Source organism: Xenopus laevis, chromosome 1S, assembly GCF_017654675.1.
Source record: "Xenopus laevis strain J_2021 chromosome 1S, Xenopus_laevis_v10.1, whole genome shotgun sequence".
Lineage (NCBI taxonomy): Eukaryota > Metazoa > Chordata > Amphibia > Anura > Pipidae > Xenopus > Xenopus laevis.
The window spans coordinates 19,919,357-19,935,907 of NC_054372.1; the positions used below are offsets into that span (position 1 = coordinate 19,919,357).

The window sequence follows — 16,551 nt, forward strand, 5'->3', positions numbered from 1 at the left end:
GTAAAGGAGCAGGTATTATTGGTCACTTTATCACCCCGGAAGAGGAGAGTTCCAGCCAAAAAATAAAGTGTGGGTCAGCACCCTTACTGTAGGTATCCTGCTATGCACAAAAAAGGCTGAGATATGCTTCATTATTAACATTAACACAGTTTTAAATATTAGCCAGTGGTTCTTTCCCCAGCACTATATGTTTGACTGTTCTGCTTTATTTACTTATTTTTTTAATTATCAATATTTTTTTTTTTATTCACCCAGTCGACTCCATTCCAACAACTTGTACTGTGATTGTCACATCGCTTGGTTATCCGACTGGCTGCGTCAGAGGCCCCGAGTTGGTCTCTACACTCAGTGTATGGGACCCATTCACCTGAGAGGGCATAATGTTGCTGAGGTTCAGAAGCGAGAATTCAGCTGCACAGGTAAGTACAAAGATCATATTTGTATACAGAACATACATATGGGGGGGAATGTAATAAAAGTCCCAAATAGAAAAACAACTTGCACACATACAGTAAGAATATAAATTTGCATTTTGCAATGTAATACTCTTGCAATACCTTAAACCTTACCTTAAACAATGTTATTGCATTGCAAATTTTACTTGTGAATTGCAAATTTTAATGGCGCATTGCCCACTTTTAGGAAGTACTCGAAGGTGTCCTAATCTTTGGGGCAAACATAACAACTTTTTCAGTAAGAACTTTTATTACATTCACTGTGCACTATAAAATACGTAAACCTTCTACCACTGTCGGAAGTGGTCACTAAATAGTTTCAGGCTTTGCAAAAGCTATATTAAATTCGCGCAAAGGAAAATTTGTTTGCACGAAGGCATAACTTTTCATATTGCGAATATTTTTTCCGTTACTGACTTTTATTACATTCCCCCATTAGTGTGTTAGGCGTACAGAACTTTTCTTATATACAATAATTTACTATTATCCTTTATTTATAAACAACATATTCTGCAGTTCTGTATCAGTTCACCTTTGACAAGAGGCTAGCCAATAATATGCTCAGACACGTATAGATCTCCATGTTTTGAACCAAAGGTCCTTTGCCAGAGGAAGGATCTTTGGCATCTGAAGCGTGTCATGCTATGCGTCTCAGATAAATTAAAAACTTCAGTACACTGACTGGTTCTCCGGTGGACTATTTAAATTTACTTGCGATAGTAGGCAATTGCTTAAATGCGATTTTTTTTCCCCAAAGATTAGGCAATTTGGCACTGATGATGTTTTTTCGATTTTTTTTTACATAAAACTTTCAGATGAGGCAGAAGGCAAGTGCTTTTTTATATTTCATTGCCTTACACAGGTTTATATTGTACTTGTTCCATTTTGCTTGTAGTGAATAATATGCATTTAGTTCCATTTACATTTTTTTTACTGCATTTGTATTATAACAAATAGTGATGGGCGAATAAATTCACCAGGCACAAATTTGTGGCGAATTTCCGAGTTTCACCGAATTTACGAAAGTTCCACGAAAATTTGCTGGCAAAAATTCATCTGCGCCAGAAATTTTTGGACGCGCGTTGGAAAAGTCGATTGGATCAAAACCATCGCACTTCAACATTATTTGGACGTCCATTGACTTTAACAATGGAGTCAAAATTGGTGTTTCACAAATTTTTTTACATTTCACAAATTCCTCAGGAAATTCACGAATTTTTCGGCGAAATGGGACAAATTCACCCCTTCACTAATAACAAACCTTTCTAATGTAGCAATGAGATACTTTATAGGAATAAATTATCTAAATCATATAAAGCTTACTATGCCCATGAAAAGGCTTTTGTGCTTTTAGTAGGAAAGTGATGATAATGGAAGTCGTATCTGGGCATATAAGATCAATATGTGTAGCCGTTCAGCTCTTAATTTTAATGGCTTTTGTTCTATAGAATTTGTATTATTTTTTTATAAAGGGCCTTCATACATCACAACATTTTTCAGTTGTTTGCATCAGTCACTGCATTAAATAACCAATGGGATATTTGCTTTTTTTTATTCCAATTGCACTATTTAAGGCTACTAACTGGCTATTTTGAGTTACTGCAGAGTGAGCAAGCTTCTAGTCATATTTATAACCAATTATTTAAGATTACATAGTAATGGCGTGCACATGAGTTCTGCATTATAACTTTTTATATAATTTTCAGGTCAACAGTCATTTATGGTCCATTCTTGTAGTGTCTTGCATTGCCCTGCTGCTTGTACCTGCAGTAACAATATTGTAGATTGCCGTGGAAAAGGGTTGACTGAGATCCCAACCAACCTCCCGGAGACAATAACAGAAATGTAAGTCTTATTTGCTTAGGATCATAAAAACATTACACAGAACACGAAGACCTGCTGGTCTATCCAGTTTGGATATTACAATAATGGTAACACCTTGGAACAAGCCTTAACTTCGCTTTTCTTCTCTCTTCTTATCTAGTACTAGCCCATAGCAGTTGATCTTTTATTAGCTTTGATTATGAAAAAAATGAATGTAAGAATGGTTGCTATAGATTACAATAGTGTTACTGTTAGTAAATAAGTCCTACTGCGCTAGTGTCAGATTTAGATAAAGATGAAGTAGGTACAGGACCCTACTATTTTGCCTTCAACAAGAGATGGAGGCTCAGGCACCATTTATTTAGTACCGTAGGATCATAGTTATTTAAACAGCAAAAGGTTCTAGCCCACATTGCCTTATATAAGTGGTCACCTGCTAATAGGGCACTATAGTTGTAATTTCCAGTGAAATGTAATAAATGGACCTGTGGGCAGAACCATTGTAATCTGCTGCCCAGTCAGATCCACCCAGGAATCAGCACAACTGTGCCCAGAGTTAACAGGAGAGATAGAAAAAAATGGCGAGGGACTGAAATAGAACGGGAAGTAGTAAATGAACATGTAAATGCATTTAAATAATATACTACTTTTTGACATGTGATAGGTTCAATGGAAGTTTTATAGCTATATTGTTTAAGTGCTGGCCATCATTTGCACTGAAATTTAGTAGAGGTCTAAACCCAGCAGACTCATAATCGCACTAACCATGCAACTATCTAAATAGAAATAACTCCCTCCTCTTTATGCAGAATAAAGGAAAGATCACATACAAATCAGATTTAACGCTTAACATGCACATAACGTATATCAATAGCCTTTGACATTGCCACTCAAGTTCATTTGAAGGGGTTAAAGGCATTATTCTATGTATTTAGAAGCACCAATATTTATGCACATAGATGCCAACTAAAGATCGCCATTCAATTTCCTTTTTCTGCTTTGCATTATCTTGCCAAGATGCTTTTTTCCTGTGGTGATACCCTAGGTTGTCCACATTTAATTTTATTAAACTATCTTTGACTGCAGCTTAGTAGTCAGGCATTTTATAGGGACAATAAAATGCTTGGAGCACTATGTCTTGGGAGCGAGGAAATATAAAAAGCTGCATTGTATTTTTTGAATTTTTAATATTGCAGCTTGGAGCTGACTGCATCATCATGCTCCAAACTGAACATTAACTTAATGTACAGATACTTCAGCCACAGTTATCACTGATCAATTATTTATTTTGTGAGCTTATTACATCTGTCTCAGTGAGAGACTTTCCACCATAGAGATGCAGCTTGCTTTTTTTTAAGGGATGTTAAAGGGATACTGTTATGGGAAAACACGTTTTTTTTGTTTTTTTCTTTTAAACGTATCAGTTAATAGTGCTGCTCCAGCAGAATTCTGCACTGAAATCCATTTTCAAAGGAGCAAACAGATTTTTTTTATATCTAATTTTGAAATTTGACATAGGGCTAGACATATTGTCAGTTTCTCAGCTGCCCCCTGTCATGTGACTTGTGCTCTGATAAACTTCAGTCACTCTATACTGCAGTACTGCAAGTTGGAGTGATATCACCCCCTCCCTCCCCCTCAGTAGCATAATAACAGAACAATGGGATGGTAACCAGATAGCAGCTCCCTAACACAAGATAACAGCTGCCTGGTAGATATAAGAACAGCACTCAATAGTAAAAGCCAAGTCCCACTGAGACTGATTCAGTTACATTAAGTAGGAGAAATAACAGCCTGCCAGAAAGCAGTTCCATCCTAAAGTGCAGGCACAAGTCACATGACTGGGGCAGCTGGGAAACTGACAATATGTCCAACCCTTATGTCAGATTTTCAAATTGAATATAAAAAAATCTGAGAATTGGATTTCAGTGCACAATTCTGCTGGAGCAGCACTATTAACTGATGCGTTTTGAAAAAAACATGTTTTCCCATGACAGTATCCCTTTAAGAGACGTAATATAAATTTTAAAAAAAAACACCCGAATTCAGTTCATTAGTTGGATGTCTGTTTTGCTATCATGTATTATATATTTATAACAAATTCACTTAAAAGGATTTAAGAGTGAATACTTATTACTCTGGAAGTCAATCAATTCTCAGATTTTATGAAAACAAGTAGAAGAAGAAGAGGATAAAAATATATATACAATATATACTGTATATACAATATATCATAATTTGAATTAATTTCAACAAATGCATAATAACAATTATACTCGGGCAGTGTTGCATTTTTATGTCTCTAATATATCTCACCGGTTTTATAGCAAGGGAGACAAAGAAACTCCAGAATATGAAAAACCATTAAAAAATCTAAACATATTTCTCAGCACACAGTAATCCTAACAGGATCATTCTGTATTAGGCTGTTTCCTATTTTCTCTAAAATAGACATATCCTGGCATTTGCAATTTCTTGTCAGAATGGCAATACATTACACCTAATAAAATCTCTATCATACTGACTTTTATGTCTGCATTCACATAGTTAGAGTGGAGTCCATGGATCAAATGAAGGGGAGGCAAAGGAATTTGCCACAAGTAATATGGTCTTGTTGTCTTGTCAGAACTGAGAAGACTGTTGTTTTGTTTTTGTTTGGAAAGGAACCCTTACTTGATAATTAAGGGGCCGATTCATGAAGCTCGAGTGAAGGATTCGAATTTAAAAAACTTCGAATTTCGAAGTGTTTTTTGGGCTACTTCGACCATCGAATGGGCTACTTCGACCTTCGACTAAGACTACGACTACGAATCAAACGATTCGAACTAAAAATCATTCGACTATTCGACCATTCGATAGTCGAAGTACTGCCTCTTTAAAAAAAAACTTCGACCCCCTACTTCGGCAGCTAAAAGCTACCGAAGTCAATGTTAGCCTATGGGGAAGGTCCCCATAGGCTTGACTAAGTTTTTTTGATCGAAGGATATTCCTTCGATCGTAGGATTAAAATCCTTCGAATCGTTCGATTCGAAGGATTTAATCGTTCGATCGAAGGAATAATCCTTCGATCGTTCGATCGTAGGATTTGCGCTAAATCCTTCGACTTCGATATTCGAAGTCGAAGGATTTTAGTTCCTAGTCGAATATCGAGGGTTAATTAACCCTCGATATTCGACCCTTCATACATCTGCCCCTAAGCTTTGTTTAGTGAAACAAATATCCCAAAATCTTAGGATATCTTGGGTTGGCTTTTTCCACTTCATCTTCAAGACCAATAGCTTTTAATTGAAATTCATGTTTCTTTCGATGGGTTGATCTAACCCTCTCAGAACTTCTCATTTGAAGGTTAAACAACTTTTCAACTATCAATATTTTAACAGAAAACTAGAATAAAAGTGAAATGAAAGTGACCAGGTGTCAATGAATGTCAAGCAACAGAAAACACAATATATTTGTTTAGAGAATCTAGAAAGCAGCTTAAATATTGCCAAAGGGAATTTTGGTTGAGGATTGGCTTCTGTAAAAAGTAAGTTGTCACACGGAATTAGAAAAACCTGATTAATGAGTCCAAAAATACTTTGAACAAGGAGCAGCAAATGATAAAGTCACCTTTGAGAGTTCTTGCTCACCAACAGCTGGTTAGCATTAGGCTGAAGACCCATTTATATTATGACCTTCTGAATTTAGGAAAAGCCACTTATGCTGTAAAATGAACATATATAAACTATTTGCTTGCAATTGTTTAGCCACCCAATAAGATATAGGAATCTGCCACTTAATGCAACTCCCCAATATACTCATGACAATTGATGCCTTTTATCTCCATTCCATTACAATGTATAACAGGTTCATGAGACCATTTACTAATATTATTATTATTATTATTATTTTTTACTTATAACGTCCACTTAGATATTGTAGATGTAAGATACTTTTTTTCCAAGTACTGGAAAATAACAAGCTAAGAATTTCATCAGTTTGATCCTGCTATATTCAATTACTTGATTTGCAGCCTGATTTTACTTCAGATCATGCCACAATACTGTCTGGTCTCACTCAGACTTTAAGAGATTGCATTCTTACTGCATCATATTATTATTGATTTGTCTATAGAGTATTTTGCTGTAACATTGATCTTTCAATGCTGATCATAACCTACTTGTGTGAGCCTGCCTTCAAAGTTCTAAAAATCAGTCACCCATTGAGAACACATTTATAGATATCCATTTTATGATGTCTTATCTCAAAGGGACACTCAATTCTATATATACTGATGATACACAAGCACTAATCAAAATATAACCTTTCTTAGGGAAAAGTGACTTCACAAGTCAAAATATATACTGGGTTTTCTTTTTTGCTTTCACAAACTTATTGCTGATAGCCTGGCTACAGAGAAAAGTAGATGGGACCTTGATGATGCTGGTGGAGGATTGTGTATAGATATATTTGTGCTAATGGTTTTTAAGCAGTAGGTATAGACCAGACATATAGTGGACATAGTATCAGTACCAAAAAACTCATTAGGAACACTTTACCCCTTGTTGCTCTGCCACTTGAGCATTTACTCCACTATAGTCTTTTGTGAAGTGCAGTCTTCTCAGATGAGTTGATCTAAGAGCAAGAGACAACAAGGGAGTTTTGGCTCCGCACTGCATAATCTTTTATAGGGGTTTTCCCACTGGAACTTAGAGTGGTGCCACCTCCAGGTCTTCTACTCACACACCTACCTACAGTAATTCTGTATTTTATAGACCACGAAGAAGGGATATTTTTCACATGTACAGACAACAACATACCCTTATAAATATGGCCAACTTAGAAACCGCCAAGTATCTTATAATATACAGTATGTGAATAGTTAACATGTATTGTAGCAAAACAACCACCATTTGTTATGGCTTACACTACAGAATCATTTTGTAATAAGCTGTTCTAAAGGCACTGATTTCATTTTGAAAATAACAAGCTGTCAGAGTCCAGTTTTCATTTGAAAGGGCGCTGGGTTTGCCACATGACTTCTATGCCCATGCATAAATGTGTTGTCTTTACTACTACTACATTATTTTGTTTTGCAGGAGACTGGAGCAAAATTCGATCAAGGTCATTCCTCCAGGAGCATTCTCACCATACAAGAAGTTGAGAAGAATGTAAGTAAGCAAAGATTTAAACTGAAAGCTTTAATAGGGGTCATAGCTATCCGAAACAAAAATACCGTTGAAAATGCTTTCACAGATGAGCGACTCACAAACACAGTCTCCTGGATGGAAAGATCAGAGGTCTTTGTTGTGTTGTTAATCATCTGTTACTCTGCTATATGGTATATAATGCCATATTTATAGTTTATTAGACCAGCTTTTTTTCTATCTCTGAGGACAGAGCAGTTTTTTGGCAAAAACTTAGCTAAAATGGATCAGGACCTTTTCCAAACCGCACCTTTGTATGCTCGTTACCATATTTGTGCAATGAAAGAGTGATTCTTTTACTACACCACTGAATAAACATAACAATAGCAGATACAGAGAGTAAACAGAGCAGAAACAATTCAAGTGTTACAGTTTAACTAGTTTGCTGGGCTATTTGCCGTTAAAGGGTATTTTTCACATAAATACTTTAGGCTCTATTGACTTAAGAATATCAAGGATTTCTTTCAGCCACTACTCATTTTTTGTTTGTATATTAAGCGGGTTATTTATTAAAGTCTGAATGCTAAAAACTCGAAAATATGAGGTTTTTTTTACTATAAAATCTGAATTTTTAGTGGGAAAAAAAAACTAGAATTATTTGACATTTATTATACCCCGAAGGCTGCAAAAAGTCTGAAATCGTAGATCCACCATTTCAGACCTGCCGAGGTTGTATAAAAGTTAATGGGAGAGGTCCCTATCCTATTTGGAAGTTGCTGTGGTCTGAGCTGGAATGAGCCCGAAAATCAGACTATTTTTGGATTTTTGGGCAAAAATCAGAACAATCAGACGTTTTGGGGAAAAGACTGAGAAAATTCTGCATTTTGGGAATGATCCGATATGATTCGGATTTTTCCTAGATTTTATCGAGTTTTTCCCGATCTGATTGAATCAAAGGTTTTTTAATAATAAATAAGGTCAAATTGTGGATTCTAGTTTGGTCAGACTTTTTTTTAATAAAATAAACAGAAAAATTTGGATTCTGATAAATAACCCCCTTAATGTAATGTTTACATTTCTGTATTTAATGTAATTCAATTCTGTAATGCAGTGAAATCACATTTGACACATTACCACAATGGCAAATTTTGAATTTATCTCAAAACTCAAATTTAAATATAGCTTGCGTATAAAACATGAACCAGTTCTTAGATTCACAATTTGCAAATTTTAGTTTTGAATTTAAAGTCAAAATATAATATTTTCTTAGGGAAATAAGGAGCTTTTTAAATAAAACCATGAGTGAAATTATTCACCTCTGTCACAAATGAAGAGACACAAATTGCAGAACAAAAGATACTGAGTAATTTGTTTCAGTACAGAATTTTTAATCAATTACATTTAAAACGTATTTTAAATGATTTTATTATTAAATTGTTTGAATGAGATGAAGCTTCCCTGTTAAACTATACTGTATTAGTCAGTGCTTTGCCAATAAAAAAAGATCACATTAGGAAATTATGCCACAATCGAAATTGTTGGTGTAATATGACTGACAGTGTATTCTGGCTTCAGAATTATAAGTAAAATAGTAGCAAATTATGCCAAAATGCAGGAGTTCATATTAGCTTGTGAGGAATGCTCATGCAATCATCAGTTGAAATATAGCTGTGTATTTTTTCATGCTTTTGAATATAGCATCCCATGAGGGACAGCAGAAATGCCTGGAAAAATCTCAGTAGCATACAAATTATTAATGCCTATAGGAAATTTCTTACACGCAGCACAAAAGATGTGAGCAAGTGATTATTCACTTAGTTAAATTAGTCTTAATTTTTATTATCTTCACATTTGCTTTTCTTTCCAGGAATTCTGTACATTGCTATCATAAAAAAAGCTGACCACACATATCTTTCCATTAGATTTGTCTTTATGTTATACTGCTTATTGGCGATACTCTCTTTTTCACAGCGGAGCTGAATTTGATATTCTATTTCATTTCAGTGAAAAAAAAAAAGGTTTAGCTGTTTAACCATAATTTCCTTTTCTATCAAATTGCAGCCCTCCACCTTTCAGCTACTTTTAAGATGAATATAACATGGTCATAAAACTGTTTCTAATTCCAGTGATTTAAGCAACAACCAGATTTCTGAAATAGCCGCAGATGCTTTCCAAGGCCTGCGTTCACTCAACTCCCTGTAAGTATGAATGCTTCTCAGAAGAGAGTCAAAATTCCAAGTTTATGTTGCTTGACATCATTCTGGCTTTTCTGGCTTGCTATAAAATTCTTCCTGACCTATAACAACATATCCTCTACTGAGTATAAAACAAGACCTGTCAGTGACATGAAAGTAAAAACTGAATATCTCCTTTTAGTTTTGGGCTGCAGGTGACACCCAACGCTTATAAATCTATTTTAAAGAATATCTGGAACATAAATCTATATATTAACCGACTGCTTCCTCAGTTGGAAAGAATGTAGAAGATTATTATTTTTCAATGGGTGGCATGGATATATATATATATATATATATATATATATATATATATATATATATATATATATATATATAAATAAAATATATTGGCATTACAGTAATTTGGTCTAGTTTTGATCAGTAATACATAGCAGTATCTTAATGTTCCATGCAAAGTAATAAAAAAAAATCCAATTAATCATAGTTAACTAATCCGTGTCAAACTAATAAAACTCAACTTTTTATTGCAAATTCCACATTTATTGGAGGAATCAAGAACAAGTCCTCATTTCTATCCTTTTAGGACAGAGAAAATCTGAAATGGTTTCAAGTCTGGCAATGTTTTCATATAGAGCAAAGGGTTCTCAAAATGAGGGGCTGCCAAAAGCAGATGATTGAAGGTATTTAGGAATAAAATGTGGGATGGCTAGTAGCTTTCTGGCATATTGCCAGAAGCCCAGTTCAATGGTTAGTTAGGTTAACAGGCTGAATGCTGATTTGCTTCCCTGGATACTGGTGGTACTATTGTAGGATATAATAATACCTTCACATACCCGTAATCATCACATGAGTTAGGTGTTAGACAGGAACAAGACAAGATTTACCAGAATATTTCAGGAACAGGATCAAGAACACAATCAGGATATCACAGGGCTTGGAGTCAGCAGTAAAAATCTCAACTTCAAATTCGAGTTGGTGGTTTTAAATTCAAAATTGTGAGTTTTGACCAAAAACCCAATTTGAAAATTCAAATTAGAATTTACAATTTGAACCTTAGTAATTCTGCCCTCAAGTCATTTGTTAGGCTTGAGCTGACATTTATTAATATAGTAGGGCCAAGTGATGGTTATAGTTACCAGTCCCACAACTAGTATGAATCACTACAAATTAGTATGTATTAATAATCTCTTACTTTCATAAACACTGACAGATGGAGCTCCATCAGGGCATGTATCAATTTTATTTAAACACACAAATAAGACTGCATTATATATGTGCTGTATGTATGTTGTTTCTTTTTTTGATTGTCACAGTCCATAAAAAATCCTACTTAAAAACGAATGTTAATATAACTTCCTGAAAGTTTTTTCTATCTCTATATAAATATAACATTGATGCAAGTTAGAATTTCTGACTTCTGTGTTTAAACCTCTTTCTTGCAATAAGATAATGGCCTCATGAAGTCATGTGCATTGTCTGCATTACATTACCTCTCTGGTTCTGCTGACTTTTCTTTGCTTTATTACAGTGTTCTCTATGGAAATAAAATTACAGAGCTCCCCAAAGGCTTGTTTGAAGGACTGTTCTCATTACAGTTACTGTAAGTATTTGCTTAAGCAGTTTGTGATTTTTTTTTTATTTTATCTTAAAATTAGACTGCAAACATCATATGCATAAGACCTGATGTTAAATTCTTAAATGTTCCTATCTTTCTTTTTATACAATGTAAACTACAAACACAATATATTAGTATATTACAATGGTTTCCACCTGGCTGGATATGTCTCCAGGAACTGTAGATATCTTTCTAATGTCTCCCTGGTCTCCAAATAAATAATTTACATGAATTACATAAAACATACAAATTCAGCTGTGGTAGGGTTATGGCACACAGGAAGTTTTCTTGGCACTTAGCCATTTCTGGGGGTTTTGGGCCAGAAACCAATCAGTGACCATCATTCACTACATGTACCAATAGCCTTAAGTGTGTCTGGAGTAATATGAGTTACTAAAAATACAGTTACTAAAAATTACAGAGTAAGATGTATTTAAGTACAGACATTTTTTTATCCCTAACAACTTGGCTTTTAGCATCTTTTTACATTGGACACCAAGGGGCAGATTTATCAAGGGTCGAATTTCGAAGTGTAAAATACTTCGATATTCGACCATCGAATTAAAATACTTCGAATTCGAATATCGAAGTATTTTTCACCGAATTTGGCCATCGAATGATCGAAGTAAAAACGAATGATTTGAACGATTTTAGCGTACAATCGAACAATTTTACTTCGATGTGTAAAGACTTAGAAAATGGTTGTAGAAGGTCCCCATAGGCTAACATAGCACTTTGGCAGGTATAATTTGGCGAAGTATTGAAGTTGAAGTTTTTTTAAAGAGACAGTACTTCGATTATCGAATGGTCGAATATTCGAACTATTTTTGCTTCGAATCAAATTCGAAGTAAATTCAAAGTCATAGTATCCTATTCGATGGTCGAAGTATCCAAAAAATAACTTTGAATTTAGATTTTTTTTTTTTTTTACTTCGAAAATTCCCTCGAATTCACTTCAGCCCTTGATAAATCTGCCCCCAAGTAATGTTATGTTCTGGTGATATCTGGTACATTCAATTGCATTCTTTTATTTTATGATCATTTATAATAAAAGAATAATTCCAAAGTAAAAATGAATCATCTCAATTTAAAAATTGTGGAATGATTTGAAACACCACTTGTCTTGATTGTTTGCTAGATTAGAGAAAGAAATCCATATGTACCTATTTTATATAATATAAATTCTATCTGTTCTTAAATCCTAGCTAATTGCTTATTAGGTCTGGACTGAAGGACACAGCCCAATATGAAGTACCTATGAAAGTTAATATTGTATTGAGGAACATGTATTTATTAATGCATCCATGCAAAGAAATAATTTTAGGTGTAATAGGTGAAACTTTTTTCATCATTCCAAGTAGAAAATAGCATGAGAACATCAACCAGCACTAGTATAAATATTCCTTGAACTGAGTGAAGCTCTTATTTTCTAACTCTAAGTGGGACAGTCCATGGTAGCTTTACGAACAAAGCTTTTGTCATTCATGGTGGAAACTGAAAGAAGTTGAGCCAACTTTGTGTAATTCATATTATCCTTGGTTCAACAGATTACTCAATGCCAACAAGATTAATTGTTTACGAGTAGACTCCTTCCAAGATCTGCACAACCTGAACCTCCTATCTTTGTATGACAACAAACTTCAAACCATCGCCAAAGGCACATTCGCCCCACTCCGTGCCATCCAGACATTGTAAGCATCGTTGTTGTTTTGAAGGCAATTATATGTATATGGAGGGCTGTGGGGGATGTTGTTTATGGTAATCCATTTCTTTTTTTGTATTCACGATGGAAAATCTCAGGTCAATTGCGAATAACGTTCTAAAAAAAAATATTCTTTCACTTTGAAAGGCATTTGGCTCAGAACCCGTTTATCTGTGACTGCCATCTGAAGTGGCTGGCGGATTATCTCCATACAAACCCTATTGAGACCAGTGGTGCCCGCTGCACCAGCCCCCGCCGACTGGCAAACAAAAGGATTGGGCAGATCAAAAGCAAGAAATTCCGCTGCTCAGGTAATTTGCTTAGTTCAGCTGCAGCATTTTTTTCTTCTATGCTTGCCAAACGCATGTGGTTATAGAAGGCTCAGCAAGAGCAGCTGGCTCTTTTCTCAAAAAGGAATCTTCTTTGTTGGGTCTGAGAAAAAAGTAAGAAATCAGACTGTTTGATCATGCAGTATTAAAGGGAAAAAGCTCTGAAAAAAAAACAACATATATGCGCATTTAAAGCTCATACCCTATCTGAGACCTGCTACACAAGGTTTATTCTTGAAAATCAGTTAAAATCGATTTGCAAAAAAACCCCAAAATATTGACTATTGTCTAAATCACTGCAGCAAGTTTAAAGTGCTTAGAATTTGCTGAACTATATCAGGAGCTGACATTGAATGTAATGTAATAATAAAACACTTTTTGAAATGGTGACTAAAGCCTTCCAGACAGTTGATTCTGATACTAATAAATGTGTGACTGGGCTGCTGTACCCTCCAGCACTTTCAGCAGATAAATCTCTGGCTTCCTTGGCACCCCTTTTGCTGAAAATGGCATTGTCTACCTTTTCTGTCAAATAACTGGTGTTACTATGGGTTTGTACAACACCCTTAACATACAATAAGAGGCAATAGGGGTCAATAGTGTGCAAGTTGCTATATTATTCCCCCATGCTTAACATTTTTAGAGTGGGGTTTGCTTTACTTGGAGTGTGGGTATTGAAAACAGTATTTGCATGAGACGGCCAAGTTTAGTGCACCTATTGGTGGAACCTGCTGCGGGTGGTGATAGCTTCAGGGTTCCCCAGGTTCACCATGAGAAGAGGCAGGATGGACACATTGGGGCAAATTCACTAAGCGCCGAAGCGCCTAACGCTAGTGTCAATTCTCTAGCGTTGGGCATTTTCGTTACTTCGCAAATTCACTAACGAACGCTGGCGTAAATTCGCTAGTGTTACTTCGCACCCTTACGCCTGGCGAATTTGCGCAACGGATGTAACTACGCAAATTCACTAACACGCGCATTGTACTGGACGCTACCTTTTACGCTAGACTTCCTTCGCCACCTCAGACCAGGCGAAGCGCAATAGAGTAGATAGGGATTGCTTCAAAAAAAGTTCAAATTTTTTCTAAGTCCCAAAAAACGCTGGCGTGTGATAGGCTGAAAAAGATCGAAAAATTTTTTGGGGCTCCCCTCCTTCCCCCCTACATTTCCTAACTCATGGCAACTTAACTATACAGTGGGCACATGTGTAGGGCAAAATAAAAATTTTATTTGATGTTTTGAAGGTTTCCCAGGCATTTGTAGTGCTGCTACATATTCCTCCATTGAAATTTGAATTTGGCGCCATATGCAAATTAACCATCGCTAGCGTAACTTCGCTTCGCTTAGCGAATCAGCGCTAGCGCAACTTCGCAACCTTACGCTACCCCTGAGCGCAACTTCGGATTTTAGTGAATTTCGGAGCGCTGGCGAAACTACGCCTGGCGAAGTGTGGCGAAGTTACGCCTGGCGCAACTACGAATCTTAATGAATTTGCCCCATTGACACCTTGCAGCAGTGCGGGAGTGTGTTTGGACACAAGTACCTTAATGAATTGGGTTAATATGCACTCTCCATTGCATCCGTTCTTGTAATTAACTAAATGACTCCTAATGGGTAAAGGACTTCAGTTGCCTTTGCAAAAGATTGCTGAAATAGAATTTTCCCTTTAATATATGAATAATATTATTCCTATTAAGGTATATAAAGACATGAATTATCACTGTTAGCAGTTTTCTTATCCTGGAAACACAAGGGTTAAACATTTGAGTGACAATATTAACATGGTATTCTGTATTTCTAAGCTGTTGACTTCCTTTTCTTAAGGCCCCCTGTACTAAGCCCTCACCGTATGGCAAGCAGCTGTTGCAGGTGTCGATGAGCTTTTATTGCCTTTTCAGACTGGGCTTTAAACACCAGCAGAGAGCTGTTAATTGTCTGTGTCCCATATTAATTTGTAACCAGATGTAGTTATTGCTATAACACCACTGCTGCTGAAGAATTATTATTTTTTTCCTACTTAACAAATGTTTATTTATAATCCCCTCTGTGCTGGGCCAGCCTGCAATACATTCTAAACCCGTGCATGATTCTCTAACAATGCAATAATCCACTTCTTATGTTCCATCTATTCGCTTGGCAGAATTCAGCTACATCTTTCTATTCTCTCCTTTTTTCATTTATTTAGCCCAAGAGCAATATTTCATTCCAGGTAGGTTCTAATACATACCAGGGCCCTACACCAACCAACCACCCTCTACCCACCAAATCGTATTGTGCTAATTCTCCTGGAAATCTATGCATGCCTTTGGTATACAGTAAAATATCTGCTTGCATGTGAACCCAAACTCTGGATTCCGAACATGTGACCCTTCAGCTGTTGTTAATTTAAATATCCTTCCACAGCTTTTATGGGTAATAGATCAACCATGGCTTGAGGGCAATGGAGTAGACCTCTCCTAACTAAAGTCTTACACCCAGCCCTTCCACAGTGACAAACGTTCTCTTGGCTCCTTAATTTATATTATAGAACAAAGATAACTTCACTGTAATTTCAGCTATTCTGTAGATTCAGTACGAGTGGTATATACTTTGATTGTTTACTATACATATTATTGTAGATATCAACATATATAAATGACTATGCAACAATCCCTTATGAAATATTCAAGTTTAAATGAACTTAAACCTAGCCTGGCTTAGGGTTATCCAGGTTCTGTTTAGTTAACTATAAAATTCCATCACAACCAATAAGAAATTTGCTTTAACTTTGTGATTTATTAAACCCTGAGAATGGAAAAGTCCAAATAAGAAAATCCGGCATCTCAGACCTGCCGAGGTTGCATATAAGTCAATCGGAAAGACACAATGATTTGTTTGATGTGCGCTGGGTTTCGTGCAATACCCTGAAGTTTTCTGAGGTTTCGGGTGAAGATTCCAAAAAAAAAAATCTTGAAATTCGTGAAAATCGGATGAAAAAATCCGAAAAAATCCTGAAAATCTGATTTTTACCCACAAAGCTAGTTTTCTGGAAAATTTAATAAATAAGCTTAAAAAACCAGAGCGGATTTGATCGGAGTTTGTAGCAGAAAATATTGAGATAAATTTCGGACTTTGATAAATAACCCCCTAAATCTAGTAAATGGCGGTATACTGCATAAGTGATCAGTGGACCACTCTGAATACTTTTAAATCAATTCATTTACCCGTTTAGATTGATTTAAGTGACTTGTCCGAAGTCTCAAAAGTCAGAAACCAATCACTAACCCTTTGAGCTAGTGTTTCACCCTTTAAATATCAACATA

At 35.7% G+C, this 16,551-nt stretch overlaps 1 protein-coding gene across 7 annotated transcripts in view; it reads left to right on the top strand.

Moving 5' to 3' along the window:
- Nucleotides 1-16,551, top strand: part of slit2.S (slit guidance ligand 2 S homeolog) — a 217,231-nt gene that overhangs the window by 153,526 nt on the left and 47,154 nt on the right. For 3 of the 7 annotated variants that reach the window (XM_041573434.1, XM_041573462.1, XM_041573442.1), the window contains exons 8-16: nucleotides 256-419; nucleotides 1,271-1,282; nucleotides 2,162-2,300; nucleotides 7,358-7,429; nucleotides 9,532-9,603; nucleotides 11,132-11,203; nucleotides 12,766-12,909; nucleotides 13,068-13,231; nucleotides 15,435-15,458. In XM_041573434.1, the coding sequence (XP_041429368.1) occupies nucleotides 256-419; nucleotides 1,271-1,282; nucleotides 2,162-2,300; nucleotides 7,358-7,429; nucleotides 9,532-9,603; nucleotides 11,132-11,203; nucleotides 12,766-12,909; nucleotides 13,068-13,231; nucleotides 15,435-15,458 (863 nt within the window). 7 annotated transcript variants of the gene reach the window in all.